This window comes from Xyrauchen texanus, chromosome 38 (assembly GCF_025860055.1).
Source record: "Xyrauchen texanus isolate HMW12.3.18 chromosome 38, RBS_HiC_50CHRs, whole genome shotgun sequence".
NCBI lineage: Eukaryota > Metazoa > Chordata > Actinopteri > Cypriniformes > Catostomidae > Xyrauchen > Xyrauchen texanus.
The window spans coordinates 18,314,257-18,341,048 of record NC_068313.1 but is presented as its reverse complement, the minus strand read 5'-3'; the positions used below and the strand labels follow the sequence as shown (position 1 = coordinate 18,341,048).

Here is a 26,792-nt window from a genome sequence, read left to right as displayed (position 1 = left end):
TATTGGTAAATGTAAAAAGCCCTTTAATTTGATCTTTGTGACAGTAATTGTGATAGATTATTAAACAGCGATACGTTCTTGTTGTAAGTGCTCCAATCATCGGGTTGCAATTGTAGTATTTTCATCATAAATATCATGCTCATTTTATAAGCTGTTATGTTCAAGTACAGGTTATATCATAGTCCCATAAAGACCCTAACAAGGCTCACCTCTTTAAATACTAACAGAGAATCAGGTCTGTTTTGTAGATTATGGAGGTCTGTGGAGATATATTTGGCCAATGCGCACATAAGTAAAAGCCAAGAGAAAGAAATCACATACCTGACCTGAAGGCACTCAATCACTCACTGACAGTCACACGACATTAGCTGAACTGACCACCGAAATGGTTAGCAGTTCAAACTGGAGTTTAGTTTGTCCTCAACTGATTCACACTGGCTGCCACATTTTGCTACACTCAACTAAATGGGAACACCCTCTATAAACTGCCCGAATAACCACAACTGAATCTAATTCCAAAAGTGACTGTATTGACCTCACCTCAGTAGTAAAGCAGACTGGATTCACGCACCCAGTGATACAGTCTCTTACGTCTGCAAAAATTGTGTTTGAGTCTTGTTCACATGCACTTCTCTCTCATAGAGAGGCTTCCTGTCTAAATGTGTAGTAATGTGGAGGCCACAAAACCACTTTATTTTGAGAGTTTTCAAACTCACAGTCATTTACAAAACATGAAGAAAAATTGTAAAGATTCAAGACAACACCACACTGGTTCCTTAAAAGTTTCTATTGGGTTAATTTCACGAAAACAGGTCACCCTGTTCTCATTATCCTCAGTGGTGATTCTCACTAGATTCTCTTTTTTTATTGTAAAATAATTGCATTAGAGTACATTTATTTATTTTAATTAAACCTTTTGAAGTTACTGTACATATTTTGAAATGTACATATTTGTACAAATTAACGGTAGTTTAACAAATACTACCATGATGTACAAATGCATTACAAATGTACAGTATTTCTTCACACTATCGTAATGAGATATTTGTACAATACAGTAATAAGAATTGGAGAGGGAATTGAGCTTAATTGTAATTGTTAATTGTTAAATGATGCCACAATGCAAAACAAAAATCAAAAATGGGCCTCATTTTCTTCACTTACTTTCTTTTGATTTTAGGGTGAAACATGACACAGATATGTTCTTGACAGATTTCGTGAGATTCATCCATTACATATGTTTGAACACCTATAACTTAAGAGAGGGATTTTTCAGAACTACTTTAAAGTAGGAATGTCTGACATCAGCAAACTAAACAAAAACATTTAATGGAGAAGATTTAGGCTTACCTACTGTATCTCTTTTACTGTTGGATTGATGGCCCCACAAAATAACAGTACAAGTTGGAGCTGAGCTGCAAACAGTGACTGTTTATCTGTATCAGAGTATCTAGGTACTCATCCGTCTGTTGAGATACTTCCTGTGTGCCGTACCAGTCTGCACCTGACAACTCCATCGCAGGAAGTGGTGAAACCAGAAACAGGCAGTTCTCACCAAAGGTGCTCAGCACTCATATCCACCCAGTCAACATTTACCAGCTGAGGACAAGCTGACATGATTTACGACAAATGTTTAAAGATGTATTCATGACCTCTTTATTAATTTGATGTTCTTAAATTCTGTTTTGTATAGAGATACAACAGACAAAACTATAAACGTATTATTTATTCATTTATTGCAACATTTAATTATATACTCAATTATTTCTTAACACTTTTATTTATTTAAGGAAACGTTACGTGTTTAACATAAATAATTGAAAAAATTATTTTGACTCATCGGTTGTTTATTTAAAAAAAGAAAAGAAAATGTCACGTGTCATTAAGGCTGTCGTGGTTTGGGCTAAGGCTCCTATTTTTTCCCCATTACTTTGTGTTTCCTTGATTTCCCTCTCCTTGATGTTATCAATGTATGTCTTTTGTTATCCCCCCATTTGTTTGTGATTGTGGTTTGTTCTGGGTGTGGCGCTCCTCTCGGCTCCTCCTCCTCCTCCTGATTGTATGCCAACTCACCTGTTCCTCTTCAGCCTGCAAGTACTTAAACCCCGGTTCTCCGGTCACCAGTCGCCAGATCATTCCATCAGCCAGTGTGGTACTAATGTTTAGGCCTTTAAGTGATTTTTGCTCTGCTCTATCTACCTGGAGTTTTGCCTTTTGTGTGTAAAACCCAAGTGTCTCCTATATTCCAGGACCTGACTCACCGGGCCTGCCAGCAGCTCCACTCAGCCCCTCATCACCAGCCTGGCTAGTCTTCTGCTACTGCCTTCGTCAGCCCGTTTTATGCTACCTGTGTCTACAAACAACTTGTAATAAACCCGTTGACCCAACTTCCTTCTCTGTGTCTGTGTTCTGCTTTTGGGTCCATAACTGCCATTGGTCGTAACAGAAGCACTTACACTGGAAGTGAATGGGGCCAGTCCATAAACTTTAAAATCCACACTTTATGAAAAAGTATAGCCACAAGACAAAAAAAGTATGTGTTACTAAATTGCTTACTATCCTTATCTGTGTAAAGTTACATCCAATTTTAGACCTTTGTTGACATGACAATGTAACAGTGGTAAGCCCTGTAACCTGGTAAGTGCAATATTACCGGTCCCTCATTTTACCACACTAAAATCACATCAAATCATAAAACATTTGGGGCTCTATTTTCGTGAGTGTGCAAAGCACAGCACTACGTGCAATGACCGTGCACAGCATCTTATCCAATTTTCGTGGAAGAGCTAATTCTAATAAAAAAAATAAAAACAAAAAGTGCTTGTGGGTGGGAGTGTTTGCGCTATTGTGGGTGTATGTGCGCAAACTGTGTGTGTATTGTATGTTAATGAAGTGGTGCAAAAGCGCAATTTGTTATTTTCCTGAGATATAAATGACCCTTTTTCAGGACACTGTATTTAAAGACAATTTTGTAAAAATCCCAATAACTTTACAGATCTTTATTGTAAAGAGTTTAAACAATGTTTTCCATGCTTGTTCAATGAACCATAAACAATTAATGAACATGCACCTGTGGAACAGTCATTAAGAAACGAACAGCTTACAGACGGTAGGCAATTAAGGTCACAGTTATAAAAACTTAGGACACTAAAGAGACCTTTCATCTGACTCTGAAAAACACCAAAAGAAAGATGCCCAGTGTCCCTGCTCATCTGCGTGAATGTGCCTTAGGCATGCTGCATGGAGGCATGAGGACTGCAGATGTGGCCAGGGCAATAAATTGCAATGTCCATATTGTGAGATGCCTAAGACAGCACTACAGGGAGAAAGGAAGGACAGCTGATCATCCTCGCATTGACAGACCACATGTGACAATACCTGCACAGGATCGGTATATCCAAATATCACACCTGCGGGACAGAGTCTGGACTGAGGGCTTGTAGGCCTGTTGTAAGGCAGGTGCTTAGCAGACATCACAAGTGTCACAGCATCATCGGACTGAGCTTGTTGTCATTGCAGGCAATGTCAACACCTCCTGAAAGGACCCTCCAACATGACAATGCCACCAGCCATACAGCTTGTTCTGTGCGTGATTTCCTGCAAGACAGGAATGTCTGTGTTCTGCCATGGCCAGCGAAGAGCCCGGATCTCAATCCCATTGAGCACGTCTGGGACCTGTTGGATCGGAGGGTGAGGGCTAGGGCCATTCCCCCAGAAATGCCCGGGAACTTGCAAGTGCCTTGGTGGAAGAGTGGGGTAACATCTCACAGCAAGAACTGGCAGGGGGATTTTCTCCCAATTTGTAATGCACAATTCCCAATGTGCTCTAAGTCCTCATGGTGGTGTAGCGACTCGCCTCAATCCGGGTGGCGGAGGATGAATCTCAGCTGCCTCCGCGTCTGAGACTGTCAACTCACACATCTTATCACGTGCCTTGTTGAGTGCATTACCGCAGAGACATAGCGTGTGTGGAGGCTTCAAGCTATCCACCGCAGCATCCATGCACAACTCACCATGCACCCTACCGAGAGCGAACCACATTATGGCGATCACGAGGAGGTTACCCCATGTGAATCTACCCTCCCTAGCAACCGGGCCAATTTGGTTGCTTAGGAGACCTGTTAGGAGTCACTCAGCATGCCCTGGGTTTCGAATTAGCTAACTCCAGGGGTGGTAGCCTGTGTATTTACCACTGAACTACCCAGGCCCCCGATTATGTTTTCATTTAGTTCACATTTTTCAAAATCGACCAATAGCAGTGAAGTGTGTGCCGATACAATAAGTGTTAATACTACTGTAATTTCCGGACTATAAGCCGCAAGTTTTTTCCTACGCTTTGAACCTCGCGGCTTAAACAACGACGCGGCTAATATATGGATGTTTCCTGCTTTCAAATGTTAATTAAAAAAAAAAAAAAAAACATTCTGTGACGTGCTCAGTTTTTTGGCGGCATGAAGCTTTCATTAAACCAATGAAATTGCCGAATGGGTTAAGGTCAAACAACTTTTTTGTTTACTGTTTAGATTAAATCGAGCGCGCTCAAACTTCCCATCATTCAGATTATGGTAGTCATTTTGTCACCCTCAAGACACGGAGAAATGCATATGATGCAGCTCTCAAGTTGAAGGCGATTGATCTGGCTGTTGGAAAAGGAAATAGAGCTGCTGCACGGGAGACGGTGGAAACAGCAGCGTGAGGAATTGAATCAGTGCAAAAAGACAACTAAAGCTGAGGCTATTCAACTCCGACACCGAAGGAGATGACTTCAGTGGTTTCATGTGCTCAAGAGGAGGAAGATAGTGACCAATGACTTTCTTGCTAGGCTACTGTTTACTGCTAATTTTTATTTTTTTGTTACAAGCCGTGTGTGGCAGCGGGGGCGTGGTCAAGCGCCCGTCTGGGAGAGAAAAGCGGTAAGGGCACTTACACCTGAGCTAATGTCTAACACCTGTGTCTAATTTCAGTAAGCGTGGGGAGAGCGGCATAAAAAGGCAGCAGAGAGTGAGTGACAGACAGACACACGTCAGTCTAGTGTTGGCGCATAGAAGACCAAGAATTGAGAAACTTTATAAAATTGATTGTAAACATTGCTGTGGCCACTAAAAGCCTTACCTGGAACGTCAAGTGCCCTGCTTCACGTGTCCTTCTTGGGAAAACTGTCACACTGGCACCAGTGTGACAGTTTTCAGCACTTGATGTAAGCGCCCTTACCGCTTTTCTCTCCGGACGGGCGCTTGACCACGCCCCGCTGCCACACCGTGTTTCGTTAAAGCCTATTTATTTTTGTTACAAGCCGTGTTTCGTTAAAGCCTGTGTAAAGTTCATTTGTTTCAATGTACCGGTAGGCACCTGCGGCTTATAGACAGGTGCGGCTTATTTTCTATGTTCAAAATAATATTTTTTTTTTAATTCAGTGGGTGCGGCTTATATTCAGGTGCGCTCAATAGTCTGGAAATTACATCCAAATTACAACTACATCCAAATCCTGATGAGAAACATTTCCATATGTATAAAAGGAGCATGTCACTTTAATAAGATATGCCTGACGATTTTCAAGGACGCAGTTAATGCACGAAAGAACATCATTTTAAATTCTTGTATACAGTTCATTTAGACTACCAACTTGTAATTGTGCTGTCTTTGTTTATATTGCTGGTGCTTGAGGAATGGACTATATAATAGACAGTGGAAAACCCAGAGAAGAACCTCAGAATTAAATTGTAATTGATCAAGCTCATTTGCACATTGTGCATACTTTGCACAATGCCACTTGCTCATAGACAGCACATGCTTGGACCAAAATACCAAAACTTCATGGCCATGCCCATTGACTTCGCGCTTATGACTTATGGCATAGCCCTGCACTTAACTCTTAAAATAGGGCCCATAATGTGTACGTCTTGTGACAATACTTTTGAATCAGTGTGTATTTTAAAGTTTATGGACTAGCCCCACTCAATTCCAGTGTAAGTGTCATACTGTAATCGTGAAATTTGCTAAATAAATTATTTTATTAAATAAAATAAAAATAAAATAAACAAAGGACGAGTCAATATTGCTTTTTGTTGTAATCAACATTAAGCTACTAATGCTGTTGATTGAGCTTAACTTGTATTAAAAGCAAAACATTAATTTAATTTTGTCCAGTAAATTCCTTCAGACTTTTGGGGTTGACTGGATATGGTTTAAAATCTGGCCAAATATATTTTAGGGTCATGCTGTCATTTTTAATTAGGGATAAATTGCTCATTTAGGAATTAATGTACAGTATACTGACAGCAACTTGACATGTTCCATTTTCTGATTGACATGGAAAATGTATTTCCAAATTTAAATGTGCCCCTTGGCCTCTTTATTGCTATTGCATGATCAGAACTGTTGCTATCATGAATTGTTTAGAGAGCTCATTCCAAATAGAGGTGACCAGCCCTAAACAATAGTGATTGTCAGTACATTTCCAACAGTCTTTGTCAGTTTGTTTGAATTGATAATGTATGCAACCATTCTTTGTAAAGTAGGAGAAGCTGTGGTCCAAAAATATCAACAGTTCTCAGAGAGAGACCACCTATGATAATTCATAACCTGATAATTGTAAGCATTGCATTCCTAATACACACTCTTATCTTGGGAATGCTTGGTGGCTTATCCCCATTGAAAATTGTGCCAAATCCTTTATCCAGACACTCTTTTGTGGGTTTGAACTAACCCACAACACAGGCTGTGATTTTATTATATTCTAACTTCAAAATCAGAGCATGTTTCCTGTCAGTAATGTTTGATTGGGAGAGTGTCATTTCCCTCTGATGTCCTAACTGATGTTAGTTGATTGACATCTGACCTTGGTTGCTGGCTTTTTTCAGGCTGTTGCGGCCCGCCCCCTCAGGCATGGTGTGATTATATCAGAGGAAGTAGAAACCTGCAAAACACATGAAAAGAGTTAAAGTGAGAAAAATGTCACTTGACCAAGAAGTTTAATAATGTTGTGTAACAATCTGGGCAGTGCAAAATAATGCCATTAATTGAAAATTAAAAGATTTCTGGTTTGGAATAAACTATTCCATAATTCAAGCTATCGATCAACACATGCACTTTCGGTTGCAAACGTCCTGGTTACTTCCATAACCGCCATTCCCAGATGGAGGGAACGAGATGTTGTTTCGATGTAGTGACACTAGGGGTCACACTAGGGAGCCCGAGACACCTCTAATCTAATAAAAGGCCCATGGGCATTGGCAAGTGGTATTTGCATGCCACTCCCCTGGACATACAGGTATAAAGGAGCTAGCGTGTGTAACGCGCACAAGGTTACTGGAGAGCAATCCTCTACTCCGCCAGAGGGAGTGTTTCTAGCAACACTCACTTTTCCTTTCTTCCAGTGGAGACGTTGCGAGAAAGCATCAAGGACTGGTTGAAAGCTGTGAGAGAGTGAGTTGAGCCACAAGACTCTGTGAGCTCCTCAAGATACCTCCAGTAAGGATGTTCTTTTAAAAACAAAACGGAGTTGTGCCCCTAATTCTTGCTTTTGGATACCATATAGACACAGATTCAGATTGTTTTATGTTGTTGAAGATGCTTATAAAAGATTGTGAATCACGCTAGCCATGTGCTAATCACTAGCATTTAAATGTGAATCGGTTTTGATTTTAGCTCTGCTACTAGCTCAGTTAAGCTAGTCACCACTGTAGCAGATTTTTTATAGTATTCACATCGCTAAATGTGCCTTTATACTCTGTTTTTTTTTATTAGAAGTCATTTGATTGAGGGGGTATTTATCCTCTTGTTTATCATATGTAAGATAAGGGTGATTTAGTTCATTTAATTGCCAATATACATGTTTGATACGGATATGAGAAACAGAAGTTCATCTTAACTGTTAAAATGTGATGTTTAAAATGTTATTAAGATGCATAAATAGATTTAAAAGGTTAAAAACATAAATATCTGGTTTCAGAAATCTCATGATTTTATTTCTATGCTGTGAGATTGAAGTACATGATTGATTGATTGTCTGTTCCTTCGAACTGACCTATCTTATGTGGTGTGATGTGTACATATTCATTTACATAATGATTAGAGTATTTATATACTTTACAATTGGTTATATTTGATTTGACATTTGAATGGAGATAAGTTGATCGGATTTAAACAGAAATGAGACAATAATAACTAATGCATCCTGTACAGTATGCATAGATTGTTTTTTTAGAAAGAGAGAGACCCTGGCAGTCAGTGGTGAGCCAAATGCAGAAGTCGACAGTGAACGGACCAAGAGCCTGGTGTGGCCAACTGTGGCATCTTTGGAGCCATCATTATCCTGTTCCTTCATTTGAGATACAGATAATTTCACACATAAACCTACCCGGGTAGTGAGAAGAACATACATACTTTAAGAAACACACACACCAAGAACTTTCATGGACTCAAAAGGAAGCAACTTTAATTTCTTTAACTCTGTTTGGAAAAATCTCACAAAGAGATACTTTTTGTTTGGAGATACCGTTTTATAATTCTGTATAATATATTTGTCAAACTTACCTGTTTTGTGTTGTCTGTTCTCTGCTGACCGTTTACTATTTCAGGCTCCGTATTCGTATACCTAGAGTTTCTGATATTAGCCCAGTTTTAATTCATAGCTAATCAAATTAGTTATCAGTTGCACTTACCTAGAATCGCGGGTTACACGTGCATATCGCTCATTCAGGATTTGTGCTGAGGAGCCGAGAATAAGGTCCCGGCAATTTCAGCGGGTAGTTCAGCCTTGTGGCAGGAGGAACGCAACGTCTCGTTCCCTCCATCAGGGAACGGAGGTTACGGAAGTAACCAGGACGTTCTCTATCTGTCACTCACAAGTTGTGTCAATGTAGTGACACTAGGGTTCCACTACAAAAACAGCACAACTAGCTGAACTGTGTTACGTGGATTGGCGCTGCGAGATGGGCAGACTACTGTGTGCCGCGTAGCCAGCGCACCGTGCCAGCGCGTAACCTCCACTGACGCTACTATGAGTAACTCCCAAGGGGAAGACACCACGGAGACCACACCCCACCCAGAGAGGGGGGGGGGGGGGTATTTTGAGTGGAGATCACATGGTCTTGCCGAGTCTAGTCGGAAGTATGTCATGTGGAGAAGTCCAATGCTAGGTCCTACCCAATGGAGGAGGAGGCTCTACGAACATGGTGACTGGGGCAGAGGGCCTCTGTACTCCCAGCACAGGGCTTAGATAGCACATGTCATCTATTTAGCCAGGCGTACACCTAATTTATCCCACAATTAGGCTGCTTTAGTTGGGTCTGCCGGAACCAGAAACCAGAAACATTGAGCATGATCTCTAACTCTGCAATAAATTCAATGGCATCTACGCTTACATCTTTTTATTTGTTTCCCTGTCTCAACCTCGGGACTCCTATCCTGAGGTCACCAGAACCGGCTGGATCCAGCACCATTCCTGCTTCATGTTGGACTCCACTGCTACATGTCGCAGAATGATGATGACTAAATGCAGCCAGTGCCAGCCAAACATTACTTCAATCTATTATGACGGACTTCAGAGGATGAAATTATGCCAACTCCAACCTGCATCACCTCGGTCTATTTATGGACTACGATCCTGAAATGAAATGCTTAGACTAACAATTGCCAACAAAAGCCTTCATCAGCCAATTAACAAGGACAATTGCATCTATGTGAACTTCTGCAATTAATCAAGATTGACTTCAAAGATCTTGGTCATTAATCTTACAGTTCAAACACAATCTATGTTTAATCAATGACCCTTATCACTTAGTTTAATAATTTTAAACCATGATTTTACCTATACATAATTAATATTTACATTACATTCATAATGTTAGCCAGAGGGGAACTGGCCCCCACAGCGAGTCTGGTTTCTCCCAAGGTTATTTTTCTCCATTAATCTACATCTTATGGAGTTTTGTGTTCCTTGCCACAGTCGCCTACAGCTTGCTAACTGGGGTTATTAATACAATTATCATTTAATTATTTATAAACACTATTAAAATTCGTATTTTATCTAAATTACACAATGATGATTAATCGACTTTATAGACATTACAGTTCTTATCGTCTGTTAATGCTAATATTCTGTAAAGCTGCTTTGAAACGATGTGTGTTGTGAAAGGCGCTATACAAATAAAATTGACTTGACTTGACTTGACATGTATTGAGCAGGCAGTGAATTTCTCTGCAAACTCACCTGCCACGGGGCTAGGAGGAAGTCAACAAGGGAACACATTTGTGAATGCTACTGGGAATCAACAACGCACGTCTTCAGCTCAAGGGAGGTGACCCTCGGCATGGAGACAGCGCTTCCTTTCCGCTGTCCGCCAAAGCAGACAATGAGCTGCTCAGAGGCTATGAAGCTCTGCGTGCGGTCCAAATAGATGTGTAAAGCACACACCGGACACAGCAACATAAGGGCATAAAGGCATACAGGCGCCTCATAGAGAGGGCCCTAGCCTGAGTGATCGTGTTTACCACAGCAGGTGGGAGGCCACTGAGGACTTCCACGTCCCATCCAGGGGCCAGTCATGGAGGTTCCAGAGGTTTGGTCATGGGTGGCAGATGGTGCCCTGTCCCTGAGAAAGAAGGTCCTTCCTCAGGGGAATTTGAAAAGGAGGGGCTGGTGTGAGGAGCATGCGGTCTGAGAACCAAGTCTGGGTGGTCCAGTAGGGTGCTACTAGGACGACCTGCTCCTCGTCCTCCCTGACCTTGCACAGAGTCTCCACTCTCCCTTGTCGGTGACCTACCGTGACAGCGTGTCTACTGTGGTGTTGAGGTCGCCTGGGATGTGAGTGGCTCACAGCGAATTGAGGTGCTGCTGACTCTAGAGGAGGAGACAGCGGGTGAGTTGTGACATGCAAGGGGAGCATAAACCCCCTTTGCGGTTGATATGTGCTTCCGTTGCCGTGTTGTCTGTTCGAGCCAGCACATGCTTGCCCTGGATCAACGGCCAGAACCTCCACAGGGCAAGCAGGCAACTCGAGGCAGCTGATGTGCCAACGTAGCCGTGGACCCGTCCAGGAGCCGGCAGCAGCGTGCCCATTAAATATAGTGCCCCAGCCCATCTTGGAGGCATCAGTCATAACCACGATGCGCCTGGATACCTCTTCAAGGGGAAACACCTGTCCATAGAAATGAGAGGTCATTCCAAGTGCTGAAAAGGCGGTGACAGATCAAAGTGATGGCCATGCAATGTGTCCCGTAGCGCCATGCCCATCTCAGGACTCGAGTCCGGAGCCAGTGCTGAAGTGGCCAGTGCCCGATCAGTGTGGCTACCGCTGAGGATGCCATATGCCACAGGAGCCTCTGAAATAGTTTCAGTTGAACCGCTGTCTTCTCCTTGAATGCCTTCAAACAGGCCTGTACCGACTGGGCGCACTCTTTGGAGAGGTGTGCCGTTATTGAGACTGAGTCCAACTCCAAACCGAGAAAAGAGATACTCTGAACCGGGAGAAGCTTGTTCTTTTCATAGTTGACCCGGAGGTGCGAGAACACCATGTCCCTGTGTGCACACAACACGTCTCGAGATTGAGCTATGATTAGCCAGTCGTCGAGGTAGTCGAGAATGCGTATACCCACTTCCCTTAGCATTGCAAGGGCAGCCTCTGCGATCTTCGTGAAGATGTGAGGAGACAAGAACAGGCCGAAAGGGAGGACTTTGTACTGGTACGCCCGACCCTCGAATGCAAACCGCAGGAAGGGTCGGTGTCGAGGTAGAATCGAGACATGGAAGTACACATCCTTCAAGTCTTCTGCCGCGACCCAATCTTGATGCCAGACACTCGCTAGAATGCGCCTTTGCGTCAGAGAGGCCACATTGATGTGGTTTGGGCCCTCCCCATGGTCAGTCGAAACCGTCCGTGTTTGTGCAACAGCTTGGTGCGCTGGTGGACGGTGGTCATGGTGATGGCCGTACACACTGGTTATGTGACCCAGGGAATGGAAGAACCGCTCTTTTTTAGCTACTTGAATGTGCGGTAAAACAAAATAAAAAGGAAACAAAAGATTCTCCTCCCGGCCATCCACCAGGGGATGGAGTGGTCTGTGTACCAGCTCCAGGACAGCAGGTCTTCTCATCCCTGGGTCAACCGTCTCAGAGGTGCTTAGAAGTCTTCTTCATCAAGCAGGCGGCTGTGAGCCGGGTTGCGTTTGTTTCCTGCGGGGGGCTCGAAGCTCGGACGGGGCAGCAGGGGCGGGCCGAGGCAGAGCCGGTGCAGCCGCCGCAGGGGGACTCCCTTTGCAACGTGCAGACAAGGTGCGGGATCTTGAGCCAGGCTGGGACAGAATGTGTTGGATGGCCTCCGTCTGCTGCTTCACCGCCGAGAACAGCTGGGCAAAGGATCTAGCAGAGGTGAAATGGAAGCCACGGGAAATTCTGCTTGCTGAATCATCGACCTCTTGGCTCCGAAGAGAAAGTCTGAATGAGTATGCATGCCAGCTCCTTTATACCCATATGTCTGGGGGAGTGGCATGCAAATACCACTCACCAATTCCCATTGGCCTTTTATCAAAGATCAGAGGTGTCTCTGGCTCCCAAGAGTGACCCCTAGTGTCACTACATTGACACAATGTCGAGTGAGTGATAGATAGAGAACACAAGTTGCTCCAAGCAAAATAAGAGCTTGGAAATTCAGAGGATTTCGTTGAAATCTATGTAATGGTTGGTGCAGACACAAAAATCTGCAACTCTTTCCCAAATGTTGAGCATGTGTCCTGTCAGTGCAATTGGTGCTGGAGCTTTTGGAAAAGGAAACAATCGGGACAGGCAGGGCTCCTCTATGAAGTATTAATGTTTATGATATCCTGATAAGACACATCCCTTGTCATCAGAGGGTTTCGTTGAAATCTATGTAATGTTTGGTGCAGACACAAAAATCTGCAACTCTTTCCCAAATGTTGAGCATGTGTCCTGTCAGTGCAATTGGTGCTGGAGATTTGGGAAAAGGAAACAATCGGGATAGACAGGGCTCCTCTATGAAGTATTCATGTTTATGATATCCTGATAAGACACATCCCTATGTCACCTGCCCCGGCCTTCATTCAGCAGGCTCCCTTTGCCCATCCCTCAGAGGAAAGCTCCAGCAGGAGAGTTCTGAGAGAATATCTGAGAGAAATGCTTAAAACATTTCAGCCCTTTTCCATAACTCAGAAATGGATATAAATAGTTCACAGCATAGGGTAGAAGATCTACATTCTCCCTGTGCTCTGATGTTTTACAATATAATTGACACTAGTCCTTTTCTATGCTTTGATTTATGAATCTCTAAAGAATAAAGAGGTCTCTATTATCTAGTCAGAAATAGTCCGTCCTGGATCATATACGTAACCCAGGAATGTACAAAGCAACATATATTTAAAAACGACTAGTTGGTGGTGGGTTGCCTGATTGACTACTTAGTTAATCTTAGTGGGTTACTAAGATTAACCTGATTAACTAAACTAAGACTTTTATCCCTACTGCAATTAAAATTTTAAATAGGATCTTAAGATAATTGTAATAGATCTACTACAACAGTTGTGTTTTATTATTATTAATTTTGTCTGTCTTGTTTGTTGTTTGTTTGAGCCTCTGTCTAAAGACAATTTTCTACCCCTCCATGGGGATGGACAATAAAGTTCTTGAATTTAATTAATCAGTTTACATTTACATTTATTCATTTGGCAGATGCTTTTATCCAAAGCGACTTACAAAATAGGAAAACAAGCGAATCATCTTAAGGAGACATTGGTACGAAAAGTGCCATACTACAAAGTTTCACTAGCATCAGAATAGTACACAAAACAGATTAAAGTGCAACAAGATTTTTTTTTTTTTTTGTGACAGGTTAAGTGCTCATGGAAAATATGTGTTTTAAGTCATTTTTTTGAAGACAGAGAGTGAGTCAGCTTCACGGATGGAGTTGGGAAGGTCAAACCACCTCCATGGTATGATGAAACAAAGTCTGAGAAAGTGTTTTGGTGCCTCTTTGTGTTGGTACGACAAGGCGACGTTCCTTAGTGGGAGTGTAGTTCTGCAGAAATGATTTTAGGTATGCTGGAGCAGATCCATGTAAGATGTTCTAAGGAACATCAGTGTAATGGGTGCCAGCTGGTACGTGATAGCTGTGTGGTATGTGGCTAACCTCACTCCCCTGGCCTCAAGAGGCGCACTAACGACTGATGCTAGAAGCTGTAGCCTTTAGCCTCCTTGTTAGCACGCCCGCCTCCCATGCCACTCAAAACAAGTCAAGCCAGAATGGTTACACCTGCATAATTAGAGTGGTTCTGCATTTATGTGACCCCAATCTGACACATTTGTGTTTTGTGTTTGCAACAGATGGAACAGAATGCAGTGGTCCTGAATCAAAATGTTTTAAAGTTGGACTATTTTTAACTAGTAGTAGGTCAAAAGTTATTCCGCTGAAAAGTTCTTTGGTCTGTGCTTACTGAAATTTAAATGACTGCTCTCAGTGGCCAAAGCTGGAAGTGTTGATGAATATTTAAGCACGCGAGAGCTCCATTTTCCATTTGAAATGTGGTAATAAAAGCGAGTTGTAAAGAAAGTTGTTTTTCTATATATATATATGATGTAATACATAGAGGAATGCATACTTTATTAACCATATGTCCTAACCAAAACCCTAAACTTAACCATTAATGGAGTAAAACTATAATCTAAGAGGGATATTCGAACCTCTAAATCAAACTAATCGTTGTTGATGTGTATGCGATTACAGAATCTGTGCCTATAAAGATCAATAGCAGCACAGGAAAAGGTAAACACATTTGTATTGATGCAAAATGTTTGAAGGGTGATACCCAATTCAGTAACTTATCAGAATGGGGTCGATGTCAGGGCACCAGAACATTCGGATTACAACATTTCAACTCAAATTAAATATGAAACTTTTACCATGCAAACTGTCTAAAAGTTAAAGCACAGCAAGCTGTAAGCAATGTAATTCACCTCACTAATTGACTCAGTTGCAAATTAGTCCACCATCATGGCCCACCCAAAAGAGAGTGGTCTGAGAATGATATAGCTCCTGTTATTTAGGCAGCTCTGTTTGCCTCCATACTTCTCTTGCAGCTCTGAGTCAAGCATAATGATCTGTTTTGTACGTCTTGAAACTAGACTAAATTAAAAATGACCCTGGAACTGTTCCATGCACTGTCCTTCAGAGTGTTTCTCACCGCAGTCCCCTGGGTCCTTAAGGGCCCATTTCCAGCTTTGCCTCATTAAAGGCATCTCACTTCCTGTAACTGTGAGCATGAAAGTTGTTGTACCCAACAACTCTTTGTGGTTAAACCCCATGTATACGTTTTTGGCTCCAGTGATTGTTTGCTGTGAAATTCCAGAATTCCTGAAATGGAACTGTGGTAAAAATTTACTTGTTTGCCCCCCTTTCAAACTATGGTTTCTAATAGTGAATAAATGGTTCCATCAGGGGTGGAGGGGTAAGGGGATGGGGACACCAAGTATATTTGAGGCCAAGTGGAATTGAGCCAACATCTGGTTAGCCAGCAGAGAGGTTAGAATGAGGTTAGCAAGACTCCATTCTCCCTAATGCAGAGCAGCCGGTTGCTGAGTCGAAGGACGTCTTCTAAACACCCTGACATTTTCCTCAAGCAAAATTGCAACTTCGTCGTAATGAAAAATCTAGAAAAGGAGGCCTTCTTTCCACCCTGTAATTTTCATTACAGTTGCATCTCTCGTGGCATCATTCCAGGTGCATCCATATTCTCCACACTTTGACAGACAAAGAAACAAAACTAACCGCTGACAGAGTCCTATTACATGAGAGCACAGCTGGACAGTTGTGTGCAATTTCATGCCTGCACATGTGTGTGGAGTGGGGACTTTTCTTTTGCATGTCTAAATGGTTGAAGAATTGGACGGCAATAATATGTTAGTGTGAAGGAGTTTTCTTCTTGTGTTGTAATTTCAGTGCACTGACAGTTACAGATAACATACAGAACAGCCCAGGTATGATTAACAGAGCAGATTTTTTGAACGTGTCATATAGTCATTAACTTTTTTCTTATTTATTCTGCAAGGAGAAAGATGGACAGAGTTAAACTTTTTCTGGTTTAAATCATCGTGATGTCAATCTGTAAAGAATAATCAGCATATGATTAAATATTACTAACAGAGCCTACTACAGTAGGTTACAACTGTAAACACATTCTCACACCCAAAACATTACGTCCATCTCACTACAATTCCCTGACACATAGAACCAGAGGTTCTATGTGTATGTGTAAAAGGTTGAAGATGTTTTTTGATGTTCAACAGCTGATCTGTTCACAAAGCGAGGTCAGGCTGATACACCCAAACACATAAATAAACATAGAAAACAGAAGCATGACTATTGTAACACATGAGGAGGGGGAAGAGTACTGTCCCTGCTGCTCTATTGTCTATCCACACAGAATTTTGAAGGTTATTGTTTTGTTTTTTTTCAGCTGACCTTCGCATTTCCCTGTGAAGCCGGGCCTCAGTGCTGCCATACACTTCTCCAACCCTCCTCTTGATGACATCTCTGCCCACCGCCAGCACCAGTCTCTTTAGTCCCTTCCTTGTCCAGTTAGACAACAAAGGACGTGCCAACACAATGGAAAAGGCTTGGTTGGGGTGGCCACATGCACTTATACATACGAGAAAATAAATGGCTGCTGTGGTAGACATAAAAGCTAAGGGGCAGTGAGGAGGGGGGACAGTAATGCAGGCCACACTGTATGTGGTCCTCAATCACGTGTAGTAAGAAGAGTTGGAGGAGCCTTTGTTGTAATTTTCTGATGATTTCCAAATTATTTATTTATATTACAGTTAATTACACACATTGTTACAGGACTTGTATGTATGCATGCCATAAAATCAGGGGACATGTAATAACAATTTGGGCAAAATCTTCAGCCGTTTTCCAGTGGGCTTTTTTTTATTTTTTATAATAGGATCAAATGGGCAGATTCAATTCATATCAAACTTAATTGGCAAGAGAAACTTAAGTACACATTGCCAATGCATTATTATACACTATACATACAGATATAAAACATACTGACTGCTGAAGTTTAAAATATCAAAACTATTGTTTTCTCTGTCTACCATTCAGTCTCTCTACAAGTATACCTGGTAGTAGCTTGCTGAACGGACAGGTCCTTCTCAGTATCTATCACGCACATGCTGGGTTACTCTTGGGCATTTTAGCTTTTGAAACGGGACCAGGTGAAAGTCAGTGAGCGATTTTGCACAATGCGAAGAGATACAGCAGCTTGTCCATCAGTCGCTCCCGCTTGGGGATGAAGTTTTCATTGTCCGTACAGTAAACGCGCTACCCTGTTTTTATGCCCGGGGCATGCGTCGCACGCACTGAAGAAGCATGCACTGTTTCACACAATCAGTTTCTGTGAGAGGATGTGCAGTTGAGTCAAGCGAGTAAATCCTGAAAATGTATATATGACACAGAATGTTGAGAAAAACATTGGTGAAGTTTTGCCGATTGTACAAAAGTGACAGGGTTTGCTCCTGCCCTAACCCCACCCCACCCTAATTGGAACCTGTTAGGCTGAGTAGCCTGCCAGTAACAACTCAAATATTTAATGCGTTAAACAAAAAAGATTCATCGCAGAAATTAATGTGTTAAATTTGCCAGCCCTAGTTTATTGCGAAGTATTCACATATCCACAAATATATAAGCAGTTTGAGAGTGTAGGTACTCATTCACAAGGCATCATTAACACCGGGTCATGGTAGTAGGTGGTCGCTGCTGAGTTATTTTGCCGCGATTTGTATGTTGCGACTTGGATTGGTAAATATTTCTCATCAGGATTAATTGTTAGTGTAGTTCTTCCCAGTAGTTCCACTATTCAGCACGATTTCTTTTTTAAATGATGTTAAAATAACAGACTGATGGCTTCAGCAAAAGCATACCATCAATCAACCTAAGTTCACAGTAGGTTAGCCTTTAAAAGTTTATACATTATTCTTAAAAGTCAGTTAACCTATGTAAAAAATCTATGGGATTTGAGGGGATGGGTCATGGTCGTGTATCTGTCTGCGGGAGAGGGAGAGCGGTAAGGCGCGTCACCTGGGCTGATATTATCTCAACACCTGTATCTTGTTATAGTGATGGTTGAGGGAGACCTGAAAAGGCCGACAGGACACATCAGTTAGCAGAGAGAGACAGTGGAGATAGTTGGCTGCGTGTTTCCAATACTGTTAATGTGTACTCTCATCGAAATGGTTTGTGTATATATTTGGCCACTAGGAGCCCTTTTGTTTATGATTTTGTTTGACGCTGGAGAAGTAACACAAATACTACATTGACTGTTCCGTTGCCTCATGACCCCTCAATTTGTCCCGAAGATACAAACATTGTTGCAGGGAATTTTATGTCCAGAATCAGACTGTTGCACTCTCTAGTGTCCCCCTTTTCAGATAGTTCCTATGACCCTGGATTAAACTGAATGTTTCTAAATAGATGTTTAATGATCAGCACATATTTTTTAGCTTTGAGACTTTGGTCTATCATTAGACAGTCTGAGATGATCCACTAGTTGTGAGAAAACCATGTAAATCAGTAGTACAATCCATGTGAGATCTGAAACAAGAGCATCCACTCAAAAAAACAATATTTGGTCATCAACTGGCCAGCAAGACTAGGGCATTCCTTGACATGCTTATTATGAAAGAGGGCCAGGGGCCTCATATTGACAAATGGAAAGCTGCTTACATCAAAGTTAAAAAGAAACATTTTCATGGTTCTTCCGAGATGTGTCATAATTGGACAGAAAGGCAATAATTCCCCAGAGAGCGTAAAGTGAGGAGAAAGAGTTTTGGCCAACAGGGCCGTAACATCCAAGATCTAAGGCTCAATAAAATTGTCATCAGTTGAAGTGAAGAGTGGGGCTATAAAAAAAAAGAAAAACACTACTAGGAGGCCTTTAGCCTTGAGCTCTAGCCTGCTCCACCAGGAAAATTCCCTTTGTTTTAGTGAATGTAACTAATTATAGAAGGAAAGCTGTGCCACAAATGGTGTCAATAAATAATAAGTGTCTATCCATAAAGTGCAAGGTGACAAACTAGCATGCAGCTTCATCAATTTATCACTGATGGAAAGGGGGGTGGGGGGTTAATGGACTTCTCATTTTCAGGAAAAGGAAGAGCTGTGTCATACATTATGTACTGAGTCTGGGAAGTTAAAAAGCCATATATTATGAAGAGGAATGCCACCAGAGATCAACGATAAGAAATGAAAGGAGATGGATAAAGTGACTAGCAGAGATTAATGGATAACGATCCAGACATGGCAAAGTGCAGATTAAAGGAATGATGGAGAATTGTCTGGAACTTTGACCTTGGTGAAAAAATACAGCAGGGGTGCAGAAAGAAACCTGGGGTGATCATGGGCAGGGGTGTTTGTTAGTGTGCATTTAACAGAGACACACAAGAAAAAGGGTGTGGACATATTACTCATTGAGGACACTGCCAAGTCAGGCAGAAAGACGGTTCGGGTTTGAGACACCAGACAGAGGACAGCATTCACAGCTGTGCATTTACACACACCTGCATTTGGAAATGCTCACCAACACACCCACTATGTCACCATTGAATAGCAAATGACTGTTCACTCTCTTTTCTCTGCCACCCCCAAATTCACTCACTCCCAAACCAATGAACTCTTTGAACAGCTTCCAGCTCCTTTCACCTCCAGTGTAGTGTCGGAAATGTCGCTGTGTGAGGGAGAAGTGTGTAAAGTTAGCCTCTTGGCTGCTAAGGAACTGCTCTTGCATTCAAGTTGGGGGCTTCAGAGGTCAGTGAGGGGAAGAATCTGCCTGTGTTTTCAGTAAACTTGCTCCATCAAAACCTTTGCAAGGACATCTGCCTGGCAGATGCTCTTATCTGAAATGGTGACATGGTAGATTTTATCTAACTTTTCAAAAGATAGGTCTTCAATGGTAATGATTTCGTACTAGAACTCTATGAAGAGAACTTCTTTAAAACCTAAATACACTGAATAAAGGTCAGTGTTGCAATGACACTTAAGGAAATGTTTCCTCCCAAAAAAATTAAAATTCTGCAAACATTTACTCCCCCTTCATGTTGTTCCACACCAATATGACTTTATATTTATTTCGCCATAACTCAAACAGAAGTTGGGGGAAGAATGTTTGCCTCTGTCACCGGTCACCGGTCACCGGTCACCCACCATTTTTTGGGTGGATTATCCCTTTAAGATACACAGAATTTGAGCACTTGCACCAAAGTCACTTTCAAGGCAAGTCAGTCCACACAACGGCCATCTTTGGAATGCTCAAGGGCAGCTATTTTCTATATAAACAAGCAGCATAAAATACAGCTCCTACCTAATTTAAAGGGATAGTTCACCCAGAAATTAAAATTCTCTCATTATTTACTCATCCTCATGATATCCCAGGAGTGTATGACTTTCTTCACCAGAACACATTTGAAGAAAAAAATATGTATCTCAGTAGGTCTTTAAAATGAAAGTGAATGGAGATTTCTCTTTTGAAGTTCCAAAAATCATCCATATGATACCATCAGTTAAATTAATGTCTTCTAAAGCGATACGATCACTTCTGGTGTGAAAAAAGATCAATATTGAAGTACTTGTTAACTGTAATCCAATGTGAGTGTAAGCTGCGTGAGAGGGTGGAGTCCACGAGATCTCTTGTGTGACGTATTCGCGTTGCCATGATACCGACATAATCTCACGTTCTCCACTCGGTTGAGACATCCAGGATAAGCACACAAACGAACAATTGTAAGTTAGGGTTGCGCGGTATACCATCCATCCATCCATCCATCCATCCATCCATCTTCAACCGCTTATCTGAAGTCGGGTCGCGGGGGCAGCTGCTCCAGCAGGGGGCCCCAAACTTCCCTATCCCAAGCCACATTAACCAGCTCTGACTGGGGGACCCCGAGGCGTTCCCAGGCCAGTGTGGAGATGTAATCTCTCCACCTAATCCTGGGTCTTCCCCGAGGCCTCCTCCCAGCTGGACGTGCCTGAAACACCTCCCTAGGGAGGCAGCCAGGGGGCATCCTTTAAAGATGCCCAAACCACCTCAACTGACTCCTTTCGACGCAAAGGAGCAGCGGCTCTACTCCGAGCTCCTCACGGATGACTGAGCTCCTCACCCTATCTCTAAGGGAGAAGCCCGCCACCCTTCTGAGGAAGCCCATTTCGGCCGCTTGTACTCGTGACAAGTATACCAGTTCTAACGAAATATTGCGATACCAAAAAAATTAAAAAGGTTTGATATCATCTTGTTGTTAATTTTGGTACATATTAAAGTATGCTGCCATTAGCAAAATGTAATGTAAGATTTTTCACATTAAAACGAAGACCATTTGAAAATAATAAGAAAAAAGCCTCTATATGGCCAAGTGTGATCATTAAATAGCAGAAGGATGTCATTTCATTAAATAATATAAATTCACATGCGCTGCATGGTACAGAATGAATAAGAGGCACCTCTCTGCCCTTTCATCTCCTTCACACACACACACACAGGCATGCACACAAACACACACACACACACACACACACACACACACACACACACTTCACATACAGGAAAAACTTCAAAGATCTTTCAAAATAAAAGTCCCACTGAAACATGAGCTCTATTCAACTAAATGCTTGAAATTTAAGTCATCACGAAACCAAAATATTACTACTGTATAAAAGTGTCATATTCAAAGCAGTCGCTATAATACTGTGACAGGGCGGGGCTGGGTTGTGATTCCGCACACCCGGTCCCTAATCAGGCTAATCAAGCCTCAGAGAGGGATAAGGACCGACTGGAAGCTGCAGTGTGTGAGAGAGAGAAAGAGAGAGAGAGAGAGAGAGAGAGAGAGAGAGAGAGAGAGAGAGAGAGAGAGAGAGAGAGAGACAGCTGTCCGACACCTTTGTGTGTTTGTTTTATTATTTAAGTTTTATATTAAACTATTTATACTTTCAAGCCGGTATATCTCCTTCCCATTAATCCCTTTAAACTGGTGCCGAAACCCGGGAAGGAGTAGGGATGCGCCGTAGTAGAGTCCTCGCCACTACCATCCACCCCAACAGAACAGCTGCAGCCATCCGCCAGAGGACGGAGGAGCACGGCCGCCTGAGAGCAGACAAATGGCCGCTGAACGCGAAAGGAGAAGGGGCTCCTAACCGACCGCCTGGAGTGGTCAGGGCCGCTGCCGGAGTGGAGGAGACCCCTACCAGCCGCTGAAATGCGGCTGGATATGAGACTGTCGACCGCGAGCAGGGAGGGGCTCCTGGCCGACCGCCTGGAGCGGGAGAACTGCTGCCAGGGGTGGGGGAGACCCGTTCTGTTTCCTGAGAATGTGGCGGGGCGTTCAGTCCTCCAGGGGCCGGAAGACTGCCTCCGATCCATCCGGGGAGGCGCGGTTGTCGTCCGTTGGAGGAGTGGCCGAGGACCAAGATACGGCGTATCGGAGAACCGGCGTGTAGGTGCCACACTTTTTTTTTGTTTCCCTCCCTAATCCAGGTAGATGGGGATGACCTGCCCCAGGGAAAGAGTGGGGGAGCTGAGAGAACGAGGGAGGAATGTGACAGGGCGGAGGGTGGGGAGGGTAGGGCGTGTGGAGTGATTCTACCTCCATGTTTCCTCAATCTGGAGACGTGCAGGTCTTGGAGGGTGTGCAGGGGGCCACCAATAATCCTCTCATTAGTCTTGACTGTCCGTTGTAGTTTATTTCTGTCTGATTTGGTGGCTGAACCAAACCATATCACTAGTGCATATCACTGCATCCTTGACATGGGCTGGTTAAGGACGCAGAAAATGGAGCTGGGAAGCTCATCAGCCTAAATTCTTTTAGCTGGGGTGCATCAGGAGAAAACAGGTTTTTGGCTTATTCCCTCTGAGCACTTAGGAGAGGGGATTTGTCTGCTAAATTCATGGTAAACTAAGCAGCAGACCGGTATTAGCAAGGACAGTCTTCCAAGTGAATAAGTGGATGGTGAAAAGGGGATGTTGGCTTTCAAAGCAAACAGAGCTTTGCATGTTAACCTTCACATTCAAAGGTCCAAAAATCCAGAGGGAGGGTTTGGCAGACTTCCTGCCTCTCAGTTCAGATTCCATGACCAATCCCGAACCCATTCTTCTCTTTGATATGATGAAAACAGCCAAACAATACCCTTTTCCCCCAAAGACCCAAATGGGCGATATTTAAGATTGTTTTGCCCAGAGAAATGCTGCAATTATCAAAACAACATAATGAGTTGGAAAATTACAGAACTGTCATTTGCAGAGAATGAGTCCTCAGAGTTCAAATCTATGTGTGTTGACATTTTTAGGAATTTTAGACCTTGCAGCTGGTCAGTGTGATGGCTTTTATAACTTTTGTGTTTGCATGTTTAAACATTTGTGCCCTGCATGTTTAAAGGGAAAATAAATATGAACCCACAGCTCTACAGGCAAATATCAATCAACTGTGCGTAGATCAAACCAAAAAAGCAAAGGCTCAGCGTTTAAAAAAAGAAGAAAAAAAAGAAGAACCTGGGGGCATAAAGTAAGCTTTTGTCAATCAACTGATTTAATTGATCAATAGATTAATTTCAATGATCTGATCAATCTTAATAGTTTGTTTGGACTAAAAGGCAGGCAATATTTACAAATACAGATTTTCAGTCGTGTAATGAGTCTGACATCCTCTCAGTGAGTTTGTATTCCCTGGTAAATAATGAGTGAGTAAATTGAGAACAGACGGGATTCATTGTGAAGTTTTATTTGTCCACCCCAAATAGTCAGCATTCCAGTTGCTAAAGAAAATAGTGTTTGTTGAACAAGAGGGGGACTGTTAAGAACTCTTGGAAAGCGTGAACGTTCAATGTCTGACAAAAGATCTGATGCTGAAAGCAATCCCATGTTGAAGGGTTTTCCAGTGCTGTGAGTTAAAGACTGAGGTAATACTGCTGAAGTCACATCTGAAGCAATGAGCAGTGGGTTAAGCCCATATTGTGGATTGTAAGCATGTTGTATTTTTAATGAAAAATTATAATAAGGAACTCAAAGTTCTCTCATCATTTACTCACCTTCATGACATCCCAGATACCTATGACTTTCTATTTTCTGCAGAACGCAAATGAAGATAAAGAGAATTCTTCAGCTCTGTAAATCCATTCAATGCAAGTGAATGTTGACCAAAACTTTAAAGCTCCAAAAAGTATATAAAGGCAGCATAAAAGTAATCCATACAACTCCACTGGTTTAATCCATGTCTTCTGAAACTAATCGGTTTTGGGAGAGAACAGACCAACCAAAATGTATCTAATTTTTCACCACAGATCATCATCACATCAGCTGACTCCTTGGCAATCATGATTTCAAGCTCGATAACACTTTCTGGAGCCATTTAGTGCTTTGTGCATTTGTCAACACTAGGAAGTGTAATCGATCTTAAATTCATAGCAAGATGTACAGTGAAAAAGGATATATATTTTGGTCTGTTCTCACTCAAATCACAGATTATCATTTCAGAAGACATGGATTAAACCACTGGAGTTTAATGGATACTTTTATGCTGCCTTTTTATGCTTTTTGGAGCTTCAAAGTTTTGGTACCAATTTACTTGCATTGAATGGACCGACAAAGCTAAAAAAATATTCTAAAAATCATAATTTATGTTCAGCAGATGAAAGAAAGTCATACACATATGGGATGGCATGAGGGTGAGTAAATAATGAGAGAATTATAATTTTTGGGAGAACTATCCCTGTATCCCTTCTGTTTCAAACAGAAGCAGGATTTGTTGAGGAAAATTTCAGAACATCATCCCCATGATTCGTCAGAGAGACCCATATGATTCTTACATATACAACTCAATCAATAGTCAATAACTTTATTAACAAAAAAAAACTTAAAGAGTAATTAGAACTCAATGCAATGCCTTTTCGGTGTTTGTTTCCATCGTGTTTATAAAATAGCCTATATAAACCATGTTTTGCTTGCCTTTTATCGAGAGAAACCCACACTGAAATGTCTGAAATACTTCTCAAGTCATCAAACTTACCTTTACAGGTGTGCTGATCGAAGACATCAAAAGAAACGCAGCCAATGTGCGCACTCCGTTTCCAACCTCAATACCCCACTGTGATGCAAAGTTTGAGTTGAGAAGTTTCCCTGCTCGTGCGCATTAGTGAGTATTCCTGCGCTCTATTACTGACTGAATAACGCGTCTCCGAGGTTTGGCTTCACTTATTGTATTGTCCTAAGCAACGGAAGATAATCCCGTGCTCAATTTCCAACTTTCGTGAGAGACGCGCCGCTGAGTATGAGGTGTCATCGTCTGGATTTACCACTGACGTGGACGGCGTCCCATATATGAGTAACAGTCACGCGTCACTCACTATATACGTTGTGCGCGTGCAACAGCTGGAAGAAATACAAGCGTTGTCTAGAGCTCGTGAAAACAACACGACACAACGTCCTTAAAATAAAGCACGGGATATCTTCATTCTCGTCTCCTTTAGGCACAGTTAGAGTACATTTAGACTAACTAGGCTGCATAAGGAATTACATAATTCATTATAAATCACACTTATGTGAAGCTAGTTTAGACTGGAGCGATGCGGAGAGTTTCTGTGAGACTTCAAGTGCCTTGAAGGTAACGGAGAGCGGAGAATGAGAGAAACTGGCGTGCCCCCAGTAGACACGGACTCCTTGAACTTCCTGTCAACGTTAACTCCTTTACTGCTGCTGTCCTCATTCATCACTTGCTGTAGGGACTATAAGCAGGCACCCCCAAACGTTTATAATTACGAGGGACAAGTGCAGAGAACACCAATGCTCTAATATTATGGAAGTGTCCATGTGTGCAGCGGTCGTATTTCAAGTTTTGTAGAGCTATTAAAAACGCGTTAAATTAGCCAAAGAGGTCAATAAATGTTTTATGCCACGGTGGATTGATCCTGTCAAATACTTAAAAATGTCACAACATGGGCTGGTATAAGAGGTTACCATATTTAAAGGGATAGTTCATCAAAAAGTATAATGCTCTCATCATTTAGCCTACTCACCCTCATGTCATCCCATATGCGAAAGACTTTCTTCTGCAAAACACAAACTAAGATATTTGCAATAATATTTCAGCTCTGTTGGTCCTCACAATGTAAGTGAATGGTGACCAGAACTTTGGTCCATAAGGCAGTATAAAAGTAATCCATAAGACTCCAGTGGTTAAATCCATGTCTTCTGAAGAAATATGATAGGTGTGGGTGAGAAACAGTACATTTATTTAACAGTAAATATATATTTTCACTTTCACTTCCACATTCTGGCGTGGAAGTCATATTCAGCCACCTACTGGTTAGGGCTGGTCAAAGGTGGAGACGTGGATCTGTTTCTCACCCACATCATATCGCTTCTGAAGAGAGGGATTTAACCACTGGAGCGGTTTACTTTTATGCCTCCTTTATGCAATTTTTAGACCTTAATTGTTCTGGTCACCATGCACTTGCATTGTGAGACCAACAGAGCTGAAATACTCTTCTAAAAATCCTCATTTACGTACAGCAGAAGAAAGAAAATAATACACTGGGATGCCTGTATGGTGAGCAAATCATGAAAGAATTTACTTTTGTGGGTGAAATATCCTTTTCATTTTTGACGACTTCGAAAACGATGTTGTGAATGATGGACTTACAATTAACACCTGTCTCTCATGCACTGCAAAATATTCCTGATCCATGAAATCATTGCATATAATGTCTTAAGTTTGATTTTGAGGTAATTTAATTAAATATTTAAAA

At 42.1% G+C, this 26,792-nt stretch overlaps 1 protein-coding gene across 1 annotated transcript in view; it reads right to left on the bottom strand.

Annotated features, from left to right (window-relative positions):
- Positions 1–25,636, bottom strand: part of LOC127631669 (pleckstrin homology domain-containing family G member 2-like) — a 57,649-nt gene extending 32,013 nt beyond the window's left edge. The window contains exons 1-2 of the mRNA XM_052109939.1: positions 25,055–25,636; positions 6,839–6,916 (exon numbers count right to left, since the gene is read on the bottom strand). Of these exons, the coding sequence (XP_051965899.1) occupies positions 6,839–6,887 (49 nt within the window). The 5' untranslated portion in view covers positions 6,888–6,916; positions 25,055–25,636. The remainder of the gene's footprint in view (positions 1–6,838; positions 6,917–25,054) is intronic.
- Positions 25,637–26,792: the final 1,156 nt, after the last annotated feature.